Source organism: Chelonia mydas, chromosome 4 (assembly GCF_015237465.2).
Source record: "Chelonia mydas isolate rCheMyd1 chromosome 4, rCheMyd1.pri.v2, whole genome shotgun sequence".
NCBI lineage: Eukaryota > Metazoa > Chordata > Testudines > Cheloniidae > Chelonia > Chelonia mydas.
In genome coordinates, this window is record NC_057852.1 from 58572158 (window position 1) to 58588936 (window position 16779).

A 16779-nucleotide genomic window follows, 5' to 3' on the forward strand; every position below is an offset into this window, starting at 1 on the left:
AAAGGCCCGCCCACTCCCACAAGTAATCACTTTTGCAATAAAAAATGAATTTCTTACTGTAGCAGATGTAGCAGCAGAAAGCAATGGCAATATACCACCACAAGCCATGATCATGTTGTCCATAACTTGAGAGATGAGGTGAATTGTGTTGTGTACAAAGATGACATTGTCACTGCTGTTCACAAAGTCCATCACAGTCTTTGTAGAATGGCTGCCCAAAAAAAATAAGATGCCAGGAGGGTGGGGGTAAAGCATCCAGAATAGAAGTCTATTTTATTGTGTTTTTACCAAGTTTATTAAGTTCCTTCAAATGCAAATAAACTGACATCAACCAGAGAGAGCTGTGATGCAGCCAAAAACATCATGTAAGCATCCTCACAAGGCTCAATCAACAGTACTTAAATCTTGACCTCAAACTACCCTTCCTTTACACTCCTAATCCTCTTCACAGCATACCCTAGTAACTGGGTCCACGTGTGTTGTGAATAGTCCTGTGGATAATTATTCATTATAGACTAGTCTGTGATCATCTGGTACAGCAAAAAGCACTGTATAAATCAATAAAATAAAGTTTCTCTGGGGATATTAACTAGATTTGAACTCAAGACTTTGGAAGAACAGAGTTAATATTAACCAAGTCCTCCACATTACAATTTTAAAGCAAAGAAATTAATACAATACCACAAAAACCTAATTACGGTTAAAACACAGAAAACAGATTTTCAACGCAGTCCTAAATTATCCACAGTATCTTGAGTAAACCTGGTGCTGTACTAAATACATACTTTAGTCATGTCTTAAAACTTCAGTTCTAAAGGCAAACAAAAGTTTCATCTAAATCTCAAGGTAAATTTTATGCACCTGTAAATTATTGTGTTTTTTTTAAAATAGTTCATCTGTATCTTCTTATCGGGCTAGCATAGCTACGTGGTAGTCAGAATCAAATTTTACCCTCACTATCTCATACTGATAAAAAATAGCACTATAAACACACTGAAATACCAGTGGCACTACTAGCCCCAATTTTTCCTTCATTGCTACAACTGATTGATATTTTGCAGATTTTGGTTACAATATTTTTTTTTAAATACATGTAGAACAACATAATTTCTTCAGCTCCATAGAAACATATTGAAGTACAGAGCAGCACCTGTTTGCTTATGTCAAAGCACTGACCGGTCTTAATTTTAGGGGAAGTTTCTTTAAAGAAATGATATATTCCTGGCTTAAACATTGTGAATGCTCTTTAGAAGATGCATATTGTGAGACGTCTATTCAGAGAGTGGGACCATGGTTCCATTGAAGTCAATAGTAAAATCCCCATTGACTTTAACAAAATCCCCATTTAATCCAAAATGTATATGTAACCCTTCAACCAATACACACATCTTTAAACATTCCTGAAGACTGGTAATCAATAATTCTGAGAAGACCCTGATATAGACCCCAAAATAACTAATTCATACTTTAATAATAGGTTTGAAAATCCAAATATAAACAATTTTACCAGTGATATTAGATTTCAGTAACACCTTAGATTTCTGTCACAGTGCAATGCTAGCAAATATGATTTCCTACAAAGCACAGATTTACCTTCTCCACATCTGTATATCCGTTTCTATTGAAAAGAGTAAATCTGTGAGCAAACGTTGATGCATCTGGGACCACTTAAATTCAGGAATACGAAACATAGTCGACCTGGAATCTCTTCTCTGCCCATCAGATGCAGCAGCCAAGTCTTGTCCTGATGAATCTTCCTGCCTTGATATCTGTTTGCATAAAATATAGGCAGGTTCCAAAATAACAAAAATTCAATTTCATCAGTGTTTACTGAAAAAAGTTTCACTTTGGATTTAGTAAGTCTGTAAGCTTAGACATTATATAAACTCACAAATGCACATAAATTTAAAAATTAAACTAATACAATTGCAGGGCCACTACTGATGGATTATACCAAAGCTACAAACTACAATACAACTGCACCACCATCTCTGCCAGTCTAGACAAAAATAAGCAGCAACTAGACCTTACCACATGGGGAGCACATGTTGCTGCTGACACTGATCTCCCTCCTTTGAGGAAGAATGTTGTAGGATGAAGGGCATCGACTGGCAGGTGTCTCTGCAGGAGGGAAGTACTCAGCTACATCAATATTTAACCATGATCAGTATCACTGAACTGGAAGCAGAAGTCTGAAGGAGCATTGCAGTAAGGGCAAAAACATAAGCCCAGTTCGGAGTTAAAATTTACTAAACACGTCCTTATGTTGATACTTTTAGTGATAATGAATGAGTTCTCAACTGATGTCCATTAGTAGCAGTTAGCTAAAAAAATGGCTTCTACAACTTTCATTAGAGTCTGAAAAGAATTCACGCGAGCTCTTTTCTGACTGATGGATTGTAACTACAAGAGACCTCTGAGGATTAAGAGAGATAGAAGGGCTTAAGGGGATGGAGGAAATAAGAGGGAAGTTCAGTGAAAAAATAGAGGGAATTCAAGGTGAAAGCTCAGAATCCACAATGCTACTTTTTATTCTTCGATTTAGAGACTACAGATGACACAAATTGGTTAAAGTTTTAGCTATTTGACTCCTGGGGTCAGCAAAGTGCTTCTTCAGGAGCCTACAAAAATCCTATGAACTGTACAAAATTTCACTAATTTCTCAAACTGTACTGTTGGAAAAGAGTTATGTTTTTCTTATAAATATCAAACTAATCAGTCTGACCCTTTTTTTTTTTTTAAGGTACAATTTTAATTTGGCATAAGGAAGGTATATAAAAGTTACCTCAGGTAGGGGTCTAAGAGGCTGAGTTGCTTCCAGGCTTGTGCTGGGTTTTAGTTCCAGTCTCTGAGTGTCTGATGCAACACTGGAAACATCAAGCTTGGCAATTTTTTTCTCTGAGGCCACAGAAGCTTCTGAAGTATGTGTGTTTGCATCTCCTCCAATTGCTTTGGTTTCACTGCCATCAGGTTTTAATTCCTCTAACTTCTCATTCACTTCTGAATTTAGTTGACTTGTCTCCTCTTGGACTTCAGAGGTCACTGTTTCTGACAATTCTTCTCTTGTCTTGTTCAAGATTTCAGCACTTTTGGATTCTAAAGGTATTGTCTCAGGTTCCTTCTCAACAGTTTCTTCTTTCATTGCTATTGTTATTTGGCTTTCATTTTCAGGTGAGCTATTCTCTTCACTGGGTTTTAGTACCAACTCTTCTGAAGGTAAAGGCAGATTGCTTTCCTCTTTTAAATCAACAAAGTCATCATCTTCCACCTCTGCTGTAAATTCCTCCAGCATTTCTGGGCTTTCAGGTGTCTCCCCTTCTAAAACAGTTTGTGCAGTTAGAGAAGCCCCATCAGTAGCTGCTGTTTCTTCCACAAGTTCTTTAGCTTTACTCAGAGAATCTGCAATTGCTTCAGCAATTCCAGAAGTGATTTCTGAATCACCCGGTTTTACTGCTTCTGTCTGTGGAGGAAATTCTAAGCAAGGTGCTCTCTTTAAGTCAGGTGATCTCTGACCATTTTCTCCCTCAGATTTCTTCCCTTCATTAGATGGTGAATGACTTTGTAGCTCACATTCAGATGAAGCTTTTATCTCATTTTTTTGTGCACTGTGCTCCACGCTATCAGCCCCAACATATGCAGAAGCAGCAGCTTCTTTCACCTCCACATGTTGTTGCCTCCTTGCGATTTCAGCTTCTCTGCTAACTCCTGAGATAGTTCTAACAGGGGTGGAAGGAACTGTTCCACTTCCTTCACCTCCTTTCCTTTGGTAATCCCGGTACATTTGGGAAAGGCTCTCTTTATGCATTTCAAACGTTACCTAAAAAACAAAGGATTATCAAGAACATTAGAACTCAAAATTAGAAGACTGATTCTTCTACAAAGTAGATTCAGAGGCAACGGAACAATAGTAGTATCCAAACTGCAAAGTTGAAATTCAACCTTAATTGTGGTACCACTACCACTCCACCATAATGTACAAGTTAAAAAAGAAGCTCTTGAAGGACTCTTGAATGCTTATTTAAAAATTCTGATTTCTAGTACATGTTGTTTAACATCCTCCTTAGTTACTAATGGACTAGAAAACGTACTTCATCGTCCTTATAGGATACGATTACATCATCTTACTTCTTTGCAAATACAGACCAGAAATATTTACTGAACACTTTTTTTTTTCTCCAGCATTAACAATTTTACAATCTCCATCTAGTAATGGACCTATACCGTTGTTAGAATTTCTTTTGTTCCTAATATACTTAAACTCTTTCTTATTGTCTCTCTCTTATGGATTTTTTACCTCATGTCTTTAGCCTCCCCGTCAATTTTCAACACATTAATATCAAATTTCCATTACCAATTCCTATTTTAAGAGTTTAATTCTGCTGTAAAACTTCATTTCAGATTAAAACTTGTATGCAGTGCCCCCCCAGGAAAAATCCACAACTTTTAAAAAAATAAAGAAAATAATCCTAAAATGAAAGAACACCTAAAAAATTCATGACAGTAATTTAAGATGTTCTTTCATACCTCAGACTCCAAAATGGTACACAGATATTGTGGGAGGTTGTGTCTTGAGTAAATAATTTGTAATACAAAATCTGCTCCTTAAGTTTAAAGAAAGACTTTTTAGACGAAAGTGAGTGAGGGTGGGGGACAGTGAGCGACGGAGGGAGGGGGACTGAAGTAAGTGGAGGGGTGGGGCCTCCAAAGGGGGCGGGGCAGGGCCTTGTGGAAGGGGGCAGGGCAAGAGTGTTTGGATTTGTGAGATTAGACAGTTGGCAACCCTATTAATACATGTGTTCTGTATTGAAGTCAAGTGTTAACTTGTATGTGTTTGATGCACATCAGTTACAAAATGAGTAAGAACAAGCTTAAATACATTTCTTCACCTATCTAAGATTGTTGAGAAATAGGGACACTACAAGTACTGAGCTGTTTGACTTACAGAGGCACTGCACAGCAGCTGCAGGTTATTCATTACCTCATTAAAGGTATTTTAAATATATGCTCTATAGTAAAAATAATGCAGTACAGTTTTGCAGTTGTGGTTTTCTTATCCAAAACTGCAAAGAAATGATGGTTTTGGAAGCCAATATAAAGTGATTTGCTAAAGTATTTTGGAAATTAAACTAATGAAATTGCTTTCCAGATTGCTATTGTGTGCTGCAAAAAGTGGGGGAAGAAAGGTCAATACAGACAATTCCCATCTTTAGATGCTGGCCATGTAATCCTATGGGAAAATAAATCCAGACATAATATGGTGACATACACAGACCCAAGACACAGAAAAATGCAAGGCGAGTGATACTGTTAAAGCAAGCTAGAAAGCATACACATACAGTAACAGGGAGGGTAAAGGAGGCTTTTTAAAAATAAACGGATACAATTTAAGCAGCCTTGTTTCTATCACAAAAATCTCAAATCAAGATTACATTTTTAAAATAAATTTGCAAATTAAAGTAGGAAAACCACAAATTTAAGCAAGCTCACTACAATGTTGGACTTTACAAAGCAGCATTTCTAATTAAGGGTTTTCTTTGTATATAAAAAAATATAAAATGCTGCTTTGCAAAGACCAACATTGCAGCAAGCCTACCTAAATTTGTGTTTTTGCTCATTTAATTTGCAAATTAGCTTAATTAACATGGGCTCTACATTTGAACAATCCTGTTAAATGTGGAAGGCAAGAACAACTTTTTTCTAAACAAATATTCCAGGACGCTGAATTTATGAAACGCTTCTCACAAAGCAGATTGTGAGTGTTGTAAAACATAACATTTAAAAGCTAGGGTTAGCATTAATGAAGGCAACAATTAACAAAATGTACACTCAAATAGAAGCCACCAGATTATTTTTTAAATATGAATAGCACAGAGCTAACTTAACTTTAAGATATAAATACTAGCTCATGTAAACTTGTAACAATATGAAAGCTAAATGCCAGCTGAAAAACTTAAATTCACCTATCTTCAGTCATTTTTTTATTTTCCTTAAAGCATCTGCACTGTAAAGCTGATCATTCACAATTAATTATCAGAAATTGTTCTAAATTAGCGAGCTAAAAGGCCAGTCATTAATCTTCACAATCATTTGATGGTTAATCCATAGTCATTTGGAAAGCACATCTACGCACTACTAGTTAAGACACTTGTGAGCTAATAACTACAACATTCTCCTCTGCCATTAATTTTAACTTAATTTGACATTCAACATTTACTAATTGCCAGACAAGAAGATTAGCATGCAGCATACAAAAAGGTTAAGATGACTAACATTTGTATTAAAACTAACATGTAAAAGAGGCACTTTAGGTGTGTGTTAAGATTTAGTCTAGGTTCCCTGCCCCCACACACACAATATATACATTTTTGTGGAGTGGAGGGAGGTGGCATGGGTAACTGGTTGGCCGGCCAACCAGCCAGTAACAGTACTGTTGTCTGTAGCAAGGCTCATTGTAAACTAGTTCCTATGCTGCTAACCCCATCAATGAACTGTTCATAATTCCAATATATGTTACTATTTTTACTCTGAAAGCTTTATTGACCTGTTTTTCCTCCCTCCTAGGAGCAATGCTAACAGCTGAGGCCTGGAAACTCTCCACTCCATGCAAGGAACAACTTTGACTGGAGGCACCAATACCTGCCAATACCAATCCCACTTCATGAATCAGTCAGAGAAAAGGGACAGAGGTATTATATACATTAATACCTCCACACAATCTTCCTCAAAAGAACACATTTTGCCATATCCCCAGCAAGCTTCTTACAGAGGGAAAAAAACTATATTCTAAACTAATTTTCTCTTATGTTTACAGTCAAAATGCAAATGAATTATAGGACAAAGTTATTCTGAATGGCAAATATCAGTCACAATTGACTAATAAAAGTCTTCATTTAAATGGAAGTTAAATTTGTATGTTGGCTATTCTCGTGATTAGGGGAATGTACCTACGTACAACTTACAAATTCTGTTTTGGATTTGGAACTCTATGTTTAAACCCTTATGATGATCTTCACTGTTCTTTTGTCTCATACTGCTTGTGCTACGCAGATGGAGTGGTGCCTGAGAGCCTGTCTCTGAACAGGATGGTCATTAAAAATTATCACCATGAGAACACATCTTGCCAAAACAGAACAAAATGTCTACATCCTTGGTGAAACCAGTTTCTCCTCCAGCTTTTCTCCACACAGCTAGGTTTTAAATGAGTGTAAAGGAGGAAACAAACAGAAGTGACAAAGCAGGGTTTTAAAAACAAAGAGGAAGAGGCTTGGTCTACACTGAGAAATTACATTGGCATTATGATGTTGGTCAGGGGTACAAAAAACACCTCACATCCCTAACCAACATATAGACAAGGCTGACAAAACTCCAAGTGAAGACACAGCTTTGTCAATGCAGCTAATGTCATTTGGGGAGGTGGTGAAAAACTGCTCTCAGTTATAGGCTGCATCTACAGTGAAGGGCTTTACCAACATAGCTATATCAGTATAGTCTCCATAGCGTAGACATACCCTGAGAAGCTGAAGGGAAATAGAGGGCCTTAAAAGGGTCAGTTTTCCAGAGTGAGTGGAAACCTTTCTGACTGCTGGACCAGCCAGAGCAGAAAGGCACTGACTGCCTGGGCAGAGAGAGAGATGCTATGATTCTGGAGTATCAGAGGAGTAGCCGTGTTAGTCTGTATCCACAAAAACAACGAGGAGTCCGGTGGCACCTTAAAGACTAACAGATTTATTTGGGCATAAGCTTTCATCGGTAAAAACCCCCACTTTTTCAGATGTATGGAGTGAAAATTACAGATGTGTCAGTAAATATACTGACACATGAAGAGATTGGAGTTACCTTACAAGTGGAGAACCAATGCTGACAGGAGAAAAAGCCCTGAGCTGGAGAAATACAGGTCAGCAGAGGGGCCCTCCCTGCCCTTTTCAGTCTAACTTTCTACATCCAAAAATCTTTTCCTGCGACTTTGACCATGACATCCCTTTTCCCCAAATGCAGTGGTCAGAGTATATCCAATAAGGCACAGAGTTCCCCATCCACCATGGATGCTACTTGTCAAAGGGCTCTCCCGAGTGGTTTGTACTCCTGCTTCCCACTCCCTCCTGCTGAGGTTAGAGCTCCCATCGCACTTAGAAGTCGGTAGTAAGCAGGCCCTTCTATCCACACCCAGGAATAGCAGGGGACTCACCTGGGAAAGAGGGGGAAGGCGCCAGAAGCCATACTTTTTGAACATACATTACTTTCAGGGAGGCCCCATATTTTAATCCCAACGTAATTTGTATTCCACACAAATCTGGCAACCCCTTAATTTTTGTGGTTGAAAATTATTTACATCAGAAGAATCATGAAACTGAAGTTTTAAAAAGAGAGATTTACACTCAATTAATTAATCCCACATTTTAAGTTTGCTGCATGAATAATTAGTCTTCCCCCCTCATGTCTGGCCTTTGTCACACATTGTGGCCCATTTGTGGGCCCTGGCAGATTGAGAGGTATGCCAGTGGGGCTAGGTAGATAGCAGCGGTTTTCGCTCATGAAGCAGTCTGCAGAATAGAAGAGCTGAAGAACCATTTATCTAACAGATATTAATAGTATGAAAATATCAGATAATTCTTATACACCTTTCTAAGGAAAGTTGAAGTATCTTACGTTTATGGAATCTTTACAGACTCATTCCCCTACTCCAATATTCAGCCTAAACATTCTGCTTTTTAATTTCATACCATTTTTCCTACTTAGCCTCACATCACTTAGCCTTAGCATTACCCTAAAAAATATCCTCATCCTCCATTTTACACAATTCCAATGTTTGTAAACAGCTATCATGAATCACTGAGTCCTTGCTGAGGAGTTAAGCAGCATTTTAGATCAAGATATTGTGCAAGCTAACTATTCCTCAGCACGTCTCTGTCAGGTAGCTAAATATTATTCTCATTTTAGAGATGGGAAAACATTAAGCAACTCGTATTTTAAGCAATTAGCCAAAGACCTCACAGTAACTCAGGGGGAATATTGGAATTCGAATTTAGGAGATCCTGACATCCAGCCCCCTGCTCAGTCCACTAGACGATGCTTCCTCCCTTACATATTAAGCTTTTTTAATCTTCCTACATAAATCTATTACTCCAATGACCTAATCATTTTTTCTGATCTGTCTCTCCAGTTTTTCTATACCTGCCACTGCCATGCCAGCTACATAATTCAGCTTAATTCTAGGCACATCGAATTCACTATGTGGTACAATCAGTTTTTGCTCTTCTTGAAGGGGATTATCCCTTTTTTAGGGCACAAAAAGAGGAAATATAAAAATGATGTATTCAGCATCTTATCTATGCCAATTAAAATATCAGTTTATTATTTGGGTAGAGAATAATCACTTAGAAATTAAAAAAACAAAACAGTATTTTAAAACTCATGTTTATTTTGATTAGGATTATCAAATCCCCTTTTATTCAGATTAGTAAACAATATTCTGAAACATTTCCACATACAGATTAAAACTGATACAACTTCAGTCTGCAAATGGAAGTATTTTTGAACACTTATTGATTCATAACATTAATGCAAAATTCATTAATTTTATTAAAATATTCCAAGATGTTTCCTTATCCAAATGATTTACCTTTAATTTGGTTACTTGGTAAGATGACAACTTTTTTTAATTAAAAGATATTTCAAAGGACCTGAAATACTTAAATGTTCACACTTTTCAATGTTTTAAAACATTCAAGTAGATGGTGTATTATATTGTATAAACCATTATTTTCTTTAAATCTTGGGGAAATTGAAAGGTCAAGAAGGCAACTTGTCCACCATTCTTTACTTGTTTCCTATTATTAACCATGAAGCCATTGGTCCTTTTTGCAAAGTAACAGATCTAGACAGATTTAAGTTTAGGATATAGTTAACATATCTATTATTCTAGAAAAAATACTTTAACAAAATTGGGTTTTGATCTAAATTTTTCCTGAATATTTTCATCAAACTGTAAGACTCAGTTTAAACCATAATTTTTGGTAAATCATGTTCAACTTTGAAGAAATAGCACAAAGATATAATATGAAAATCAAGGCAGTGCATGAACAAGACATAGAAATTCAGCTTTAAAAAGGTTACCCACACCTTTTAAATTCTGGGAGCAAAGAAACCAATGTAGTGCAATTATGCTAGAAAAACCATTGCTGCTTATAAAGCATAGTGCAGCTGTTGGAAGAGAGGTTTACAGTGACAAACAGCTTCCCTGCTACAAAGGTGGCAGGAAATCTATCAAACTGGACAATAAAATTGCAATTGAGTTTCTTTGGCTTTTTATAGCAGCTGCATGTATCTTGATGTGTAGCTCTGCAAAACCTATCCAATTCTGCAACACTAGTCCGTTATACACTAGTTCTTTATCAAAGAATGGTGTTATAATTTGGGGGGAGGGGGTGCAAAGAGCTGTAAAAGGGAAAAATAAGCATTCCCTATAATTAGAGATTAAATGAAAACAACTGGTTATTTCCTCAACAATATTAAGAAAAAAATATTTCGGTCTCTATGATTGCTGGTTCCATAGTACTTTGAAAGCATGCTAGAAATCAAACAACTCAGTGATGCACTTAGCATCTAGCAATATACCAACTGAATTATTTCTACACAGTATTATAAAGTCATACAATATAAAGAGTTTTGGTAATTTATGACTTTTTAAAATCAGTATATACTAGAGTATTCAAAATGTAAGTTAATTAGGAAAAAAACAATTTTAAGAATTCATAACCAATTGAATATTAATATCAATACTTAAGGCACATACCCCATACACACACATCATCATGTCTATCCTTATATCACTAGTTGCAGTGTAAAATGTAACCATTACCTTTACCAAAAATTAATTTAATCTGAAAATACACCGAATAAGGTTTTAACAGTCCTATTTATTTTTAAAAAATCTTAATTCTTTCAGCATGAGACTATGAAGACAACTTTTTAGGCCCAGTATTCAACAGACTGAACTATTCCAGATCTTGTTTAACTACTTCAAACCCAGAACACATTCTGCAACCCACCCCACTTATTCACCTGCTCATCTCTCTTCTCCCCCACCACTGACCTCCCCTGCAACGCAAAAACAAAACCCCGGGGGAACAGATGTTGGGCTTTGGAAAAGTGAAGCTAGAAATCTATTCCACAGCTGAGGACCCCTCAATAGGAATTTCCTGGCTGCAAGTCTGCTTCATGTTGGAACCTGGGCAACAGGAGGGTGGGATGGAGGCTCAAGCACCTCAGATCCCATTTGGTATGGTATCCCATGGGACCAGTCCTATTCAACATATTCATAGATGATCTGGAAAAAGAGGTAAACAGGAAGGTTGCAAAATTTGCAGATGATACAAAACTACTCAAGATAGTTAAGTCCCAAGCAGACTGGAAAGACTACAAAAGGATCTCACAAAACTGGGTGACTGGACAACAAAATGGTAGATGAAATTCAATGTTGATAAATGCAAAGTAACACACATTGGAAAAGATAATCCCAACTACACCTCTACCCCAATACAACGCAGTCCTTGGGAGCCAAAAAATCTTACCGCGTTATATGTGAAACGGCGTTATACCGAACTTGCTATGGAGGGCCGGGTAGGGAAGGCTGTGCCTCCCCAAACAGTCTGGCCCTGCCCCCTATCTGACCCCCGATCCACCCAACTCCCCCTGCTCCCTGTCCCCTGACTGCCCCCCGAGACTCTCTGACACTTATCCAACCCCTGGCCCCGGCCTGGTCCCCTTAACATGCTGCTCAGAGCGGTGTGTTGCTGCCGCCATAGGCACCAACTCCATGGGTGCTCTGGGGCTGTAGAACCCATGGAAAAAAATTGGTGGGTGCAGAGCACAAACTGGCAGCTGCCCATCCCGCTGCCCCAGCTCACCTCCGCTCCGCCTCCGCCTCCTGCCCCGAGCGTGCTGCCGCTCCGCTTCTCCCCCCTCCCTCCAAGGCTTGCCGCGAATCAGCTGTTTGGCACAGCAATCCTGGGAGGGAGGGAGAAGCAGAACAGCAGCACGCTCGGGGGAGGAGGCGGAGCAGAAGTGAGCTGGGGCGGGAGCGGTTCCTCTGCGTCCCCGTCCCCCCCGGTTACTTGCTGTGGCCCTCCCCATGCCCCCCCTCTTCCAGCAGCTCACCTCTGCTCTGCCTCCTCCCCTGAGCACGCCACTATTCCGCTTCTCCTCTCTCCCTCCCAAGCCTGGGAGGGACGGGGGAGGAGGGGAAATGCTTTACCGCATTATATCAAGGTGGAGGTATATACATATAAAATGATGGGGTCTGAATTAGCTGTTACCACTCAAGAAAGAGATCTTGGAGTCATTGTGGATAGTGCTCTGAAGACATCCACTCATTGTGCAGCGACAGTCAAAAAAGTGAACAGAATGTTGGGAATCATTAAGAACGGGATAGATAATAAAACAGAAAATATCACATTGCCTCTATATAAATCCATGGTACATTCACATCTTGAATACTGCCTGCAGATGTGGTCGCCCCATCTCAAAAAAGATATATTGGAATTGGAAAAGGTTCAGAAAAAGGCAACAAACATGATTAGGGGTAGGGAATGGCTGCCATAAGAGGAGAGATTAATAAAACGGGGACTTTTCAGCTTGGAAAAGAGACTACTAAGGCAGGTATAATAGAGGTCTATAAAATCATGATTGGTGTGGAGAAAGTAAATAAGGAAGTGTTAATTACTCCTTCTCATAACACAAGAACTAGCGGTCACCAAATGAAATTAATAGGCAGCAGGTTTAAAACAAACAAAAGGAAGTATGTTTTCACACAACGCACAGTCAACCTGTGGACTCCTTGCCAGAGGATGTTGTGAAGGCCAAGATTATAACAGGGTTCAAAAAAGAACTAGGTAAGTTCATGAAGGATAGGTCCATCAATGGCTATTAGACAGGGATGGTGTCCCTATCCTCTGTTTGCCAGAAACTGGGAATGGGCAACAGGGGAGGGATTACCTGTTCTGTTCATTCTCGCAGGGGCACCTGGCATTGGCCATTGTCGGAAGACAGGATACTGGACTAGATGAACCTTTGGTCTGACCCAGTAGGGCCATTCTTATGTTCTTAAAAAAAGCCCTTTCAGATAATTAGAACCAAATCCATTTTAAGAATTTGCATCATCAAGTTCTTGTTTTCAGAGATTTTATAACTCATCCAGAATTTGTTTTTAAATATTTAGCCCCTACCAGGTCTCCTACAAACATTTGGGTTTTCTCTACATATTCTGGAATAGCTGGGTTAGCCATTTTAAGTTATAGGTACAAAATAATATATAATTAGTGACCACAAATCCATTTCAGTGTTTGAATTTTAACACTGTATTTTATGTTTAACTTTACCAACCATTAGTTCTCATTGCAGACTGCTGCCTTCTTTCTCCACGCACATCTCACAAACAAAAACTTCAAAACAACCATAAGTTAATAAATTAATTTTTACAGGTATTGTTTAGAAACCAGGGGCATACTCCTCTAGTGTGCCAAAGCTGCATGGGCAAACTTCAGGCAAAGGGGTGGCTTTATGCCACATTTCTGCTTACCCCAATCCTGAGAGCAGCCAATGGCTGGTTCAATTCCCAGAAATTTAAAGCAGCCTCAGAGCTGCTTAAAAGTATGCTAACTTTAACAAAACTTCAGTGGCCTTTACACTGGTCACAGATTGCAGCCCACTCCACCTGAACACTGCTATACTGATGGGAACGCTTCAGGTTTGATATAGAGCTGGCATAGCAAAGGATTAATGCACCACTATGTCACTGGAGCCACATTTTGGCATAGATTAAGATCTGGCCCCAGATCCTTTGCACCTATAATGTCATGAAATGTTCATTGACTAAACATTTGCAAGCATTTTTAGTATACGGACTTTTATTCTTCTCCCTCACACATAACCACCACACAATAGATTATTGAGCTGTTTATTGGATCAAAAATCAGTGATATACAAGATAAACCAGTAGTGCTGTTGTGGTCTAAATAGATTGACAATTTCTGGGAGGAAGTTAACCCATGTAAGGACAGTAATGTGGGATTAAGACGTGCAGTTTTGTATGCACTCTATAAGTGGGTAAGAGACACACTTTTAAAAGTATGTAATTTACAATTTACCTGTCTGAAAACCCAGAACACAAATTCCACAGCTTTTTATGTTAGACTTTTTTCTTTTCTTGGTGCAGGGACAGAGAAATGAAGTGGCTGCTTCTTCTAGTTCTGTATCTCAATTTGAAAAAAAAAAGTTACTAATAAAATGTGTTTTACAGTGTTGTTCAGGTTGTAACAAGCCAACAAAAGCCATGAAAGAAGGAAGGCTGGCACCTGTATTCGTTCACTGGGATTCTCCTTCAGCCTCCTTACCTTCCTGTCTCCCTTCATGGCTTAACAGATGGAATGTCAGCCTCTACTTTGATTTCCTTAATTTTGTGGGTTTGTTTCACTGCCTTTTGATGTTACTAAAAGGTATTTTTAGTCTATGCATAGATAAGGTGCGCCACCTTGTGTTTTAAAAACTTCATGCTGTTATTAATGCACAGAAATCCAGTACTAAAACACCACTGAAACTCTGATTAACCTGCCCTAGGAAATGTTTAAATGCCACTTTTACTACAAGTGAACACCATCATGCCACGAGTAACAGAAAGAATTTTGTGATTAAAGTATTCTGACAACGAAAAGTCATTCAATTTTCAAATGTGACAAGCCATACACTGAACTTGAAGTATATGCTATTATAGACTATTCAAACTACTGAATTTCTACTTATTCAAATGGCTTATTTCTACTAGAAGACTTTTTTATTTGACCCAGTACTTAAAGGCTCCAAATTTCATTAGAGGGGAAAAAAAAAAGTTATTGCAATTTCCAGAATATTTTTCCGGGAAACACTCACCTTTGAATGTGTGATTGACAGTGTATCCACCCAAACTCGCCAGCCACCCCACTCATATTTGACTGCATGATAAAGCAAGATTCTAAAAATGGCATACACCATTTCAGTTATCTTCTGCTCTTCAGAGTTCTTGGGGTTGAAATAGCAAAGAGAAAGCATCCACTCCTGCCACACTGAGCACTGCAACAAGCTCCTGCAAAACACATACTCCTGCTGCTAAATCATATCTCAAAATGGACAAGCATATTAAAACATACAAAGATCATTAACTTTGAGACCACACATAGCAGGCGATGAATTTAGCATATGTAAAAACACTACTGCATGCAACTTCTCTAGCATTACATGTATAAGCCTAATAGAATACAGCATTTGTTAAATAACGTGGCCTAGACATGGTTGCCTAATGAGACTATTTTAGTTTACTCCTAAGAGAGGACAGATTTGTAAGACGTTGTTATTTACATATGGTCTTTGTATGCACACAATGAGCCCTCTTACCTCCTATTTTCTCTGCTGTTATTAAAAAGTTTAATCATGTCTGAGAGAAAAGCTCGACGAACCTCCAGAGTTTCTGAGCACTGGGGAGAGTTACGTAGTAGAGTCGCAATTACTTTCAATACCTCTGCAAAACAGTTCACAAGTAAATTTTAAAAACTAGAAATAAAGCACATCAAGTATTGGAGCTTATTAGACTACATTCACTAACAGGAAACATTTTGGTAAGACAGTCACTTTATGAAAAACTAACTTGTAAAAATATATTTGTTTACACAAAGAAAGAAAAGCATCTCCAGCAGTGTCAAAGATGCATCTGAGTAAAGAAGAATTATATTGCTTGTTTCTTCCAAAGGCTTCCATGACTATTCCCCTTCAGTGGAATTTTCAAACAAGGGCACACCCAGAAATTTTTCACATGGTACACACAACTTTAATTTAGCCACTCACATTTGGCCCAGCTGACCCTCTATCATAATTGCAGGGGTGGACAGGCCAAATTTCAGTGAGTAGCATTGCAACCCAACATATGGGGTTCTGCGCCACTCAGTTTGGGGGCCCTCTCAAACAAACTGGGCCCTGGAACAAACTGCCCCTTTGCCCCTGCCAATGATATGCACCGGGCACACGGCTGCCTGCGCCACTGATTACAAATACATTCAGTGTTGGCCTAGTTCACTGTGGGAGTGGAGTTAGGCCATTATGTAAAATGTTGGAATTAATGATGATCAGGGTTTAATAATCTAATGCCTACTATGTCACAAATGACTGGTTTAAAAGGAAATATCGGTATTTACTGACCATCTTTAAGAAATATGTTCTCTGGGAGACTAGGAACTAGGGTGACCAGATAGCAAATATGAAAAATCAGGACAGGGGTTGGGGGATAATAGGAGCCAATATAAAAAAAAAGCCCCAAATATTGGGACATCTGGTCACCCTACTAGGAACATACCAGCTGATGAATCATGTTATGAACAAACATGAAAGCCAGGTGTACTCTAAGTTTCTCTCTCTGAATATCAATTATACTGAATCTACAGAATCTTAAGGGTTTTGAACAGAAATTTGTCCTGAAATCTAAAGTCTCAAATCAGGATTTTTTCTCTATAAAGAAAGTTTCCCTAAACAATATAGTAAGCAGATACATTTCTTCCACTCCAAATCCGGAGTTTCTGCATTGACCGTAATTTAAGATGAATGTTACTTCCATACTTCATGTAATTTAGTCTGACATCACTAAATAATGCAATCAGAATTGCGCTGAAACCTGAAAATGTATTAAATCAAAATACCCTGTGCATAACAGTCTTGAAAAAACATCTCATACTATCACCACCACATAACAAAAAGGGTCAG

General features: G+C 38.4%; 1 protein-coding gene across 9 annotated transcripts in view; it reads right to left on the bottom strand.

Moving 5' to 3' along the window:
• The window catches only part of LRBA (LPS responsive beige-like anchor protein), a 549006-nt gene that overhangs the window by 430351 nt on the left and 101876 nt on the right, over positions 1 to 16779 (bottom strand). For all 9 annotated transcript variants that reach the window (XM_043545801.1, XM_043545802.1, XM_037897376.2 and 6 more), the window contains exons 21-25: positions 15424 to 15547; positions 14923 to 15115; positions 2786 to 3817; positions 1594 to 1769; positions 58 to 211 (exon numbers count right to left, since the gene is read on the bottom strand). In XM_043545801.1, coding sequence (XP_043401736.1) covers positions 58 to 211; positions 1594 to 1769; positions 2786 to 3817; positions 14923 to 15115; positions 15424 to 15547 — 1679 coding nt within the window. The remainder of the gene's footprint in view (positions 1 to 57; positions 212 to 1593; positions 1770 to 2785; positions 3818 to 14922; positions 15116 to 15423; positions 15548 to 16779) is intronic.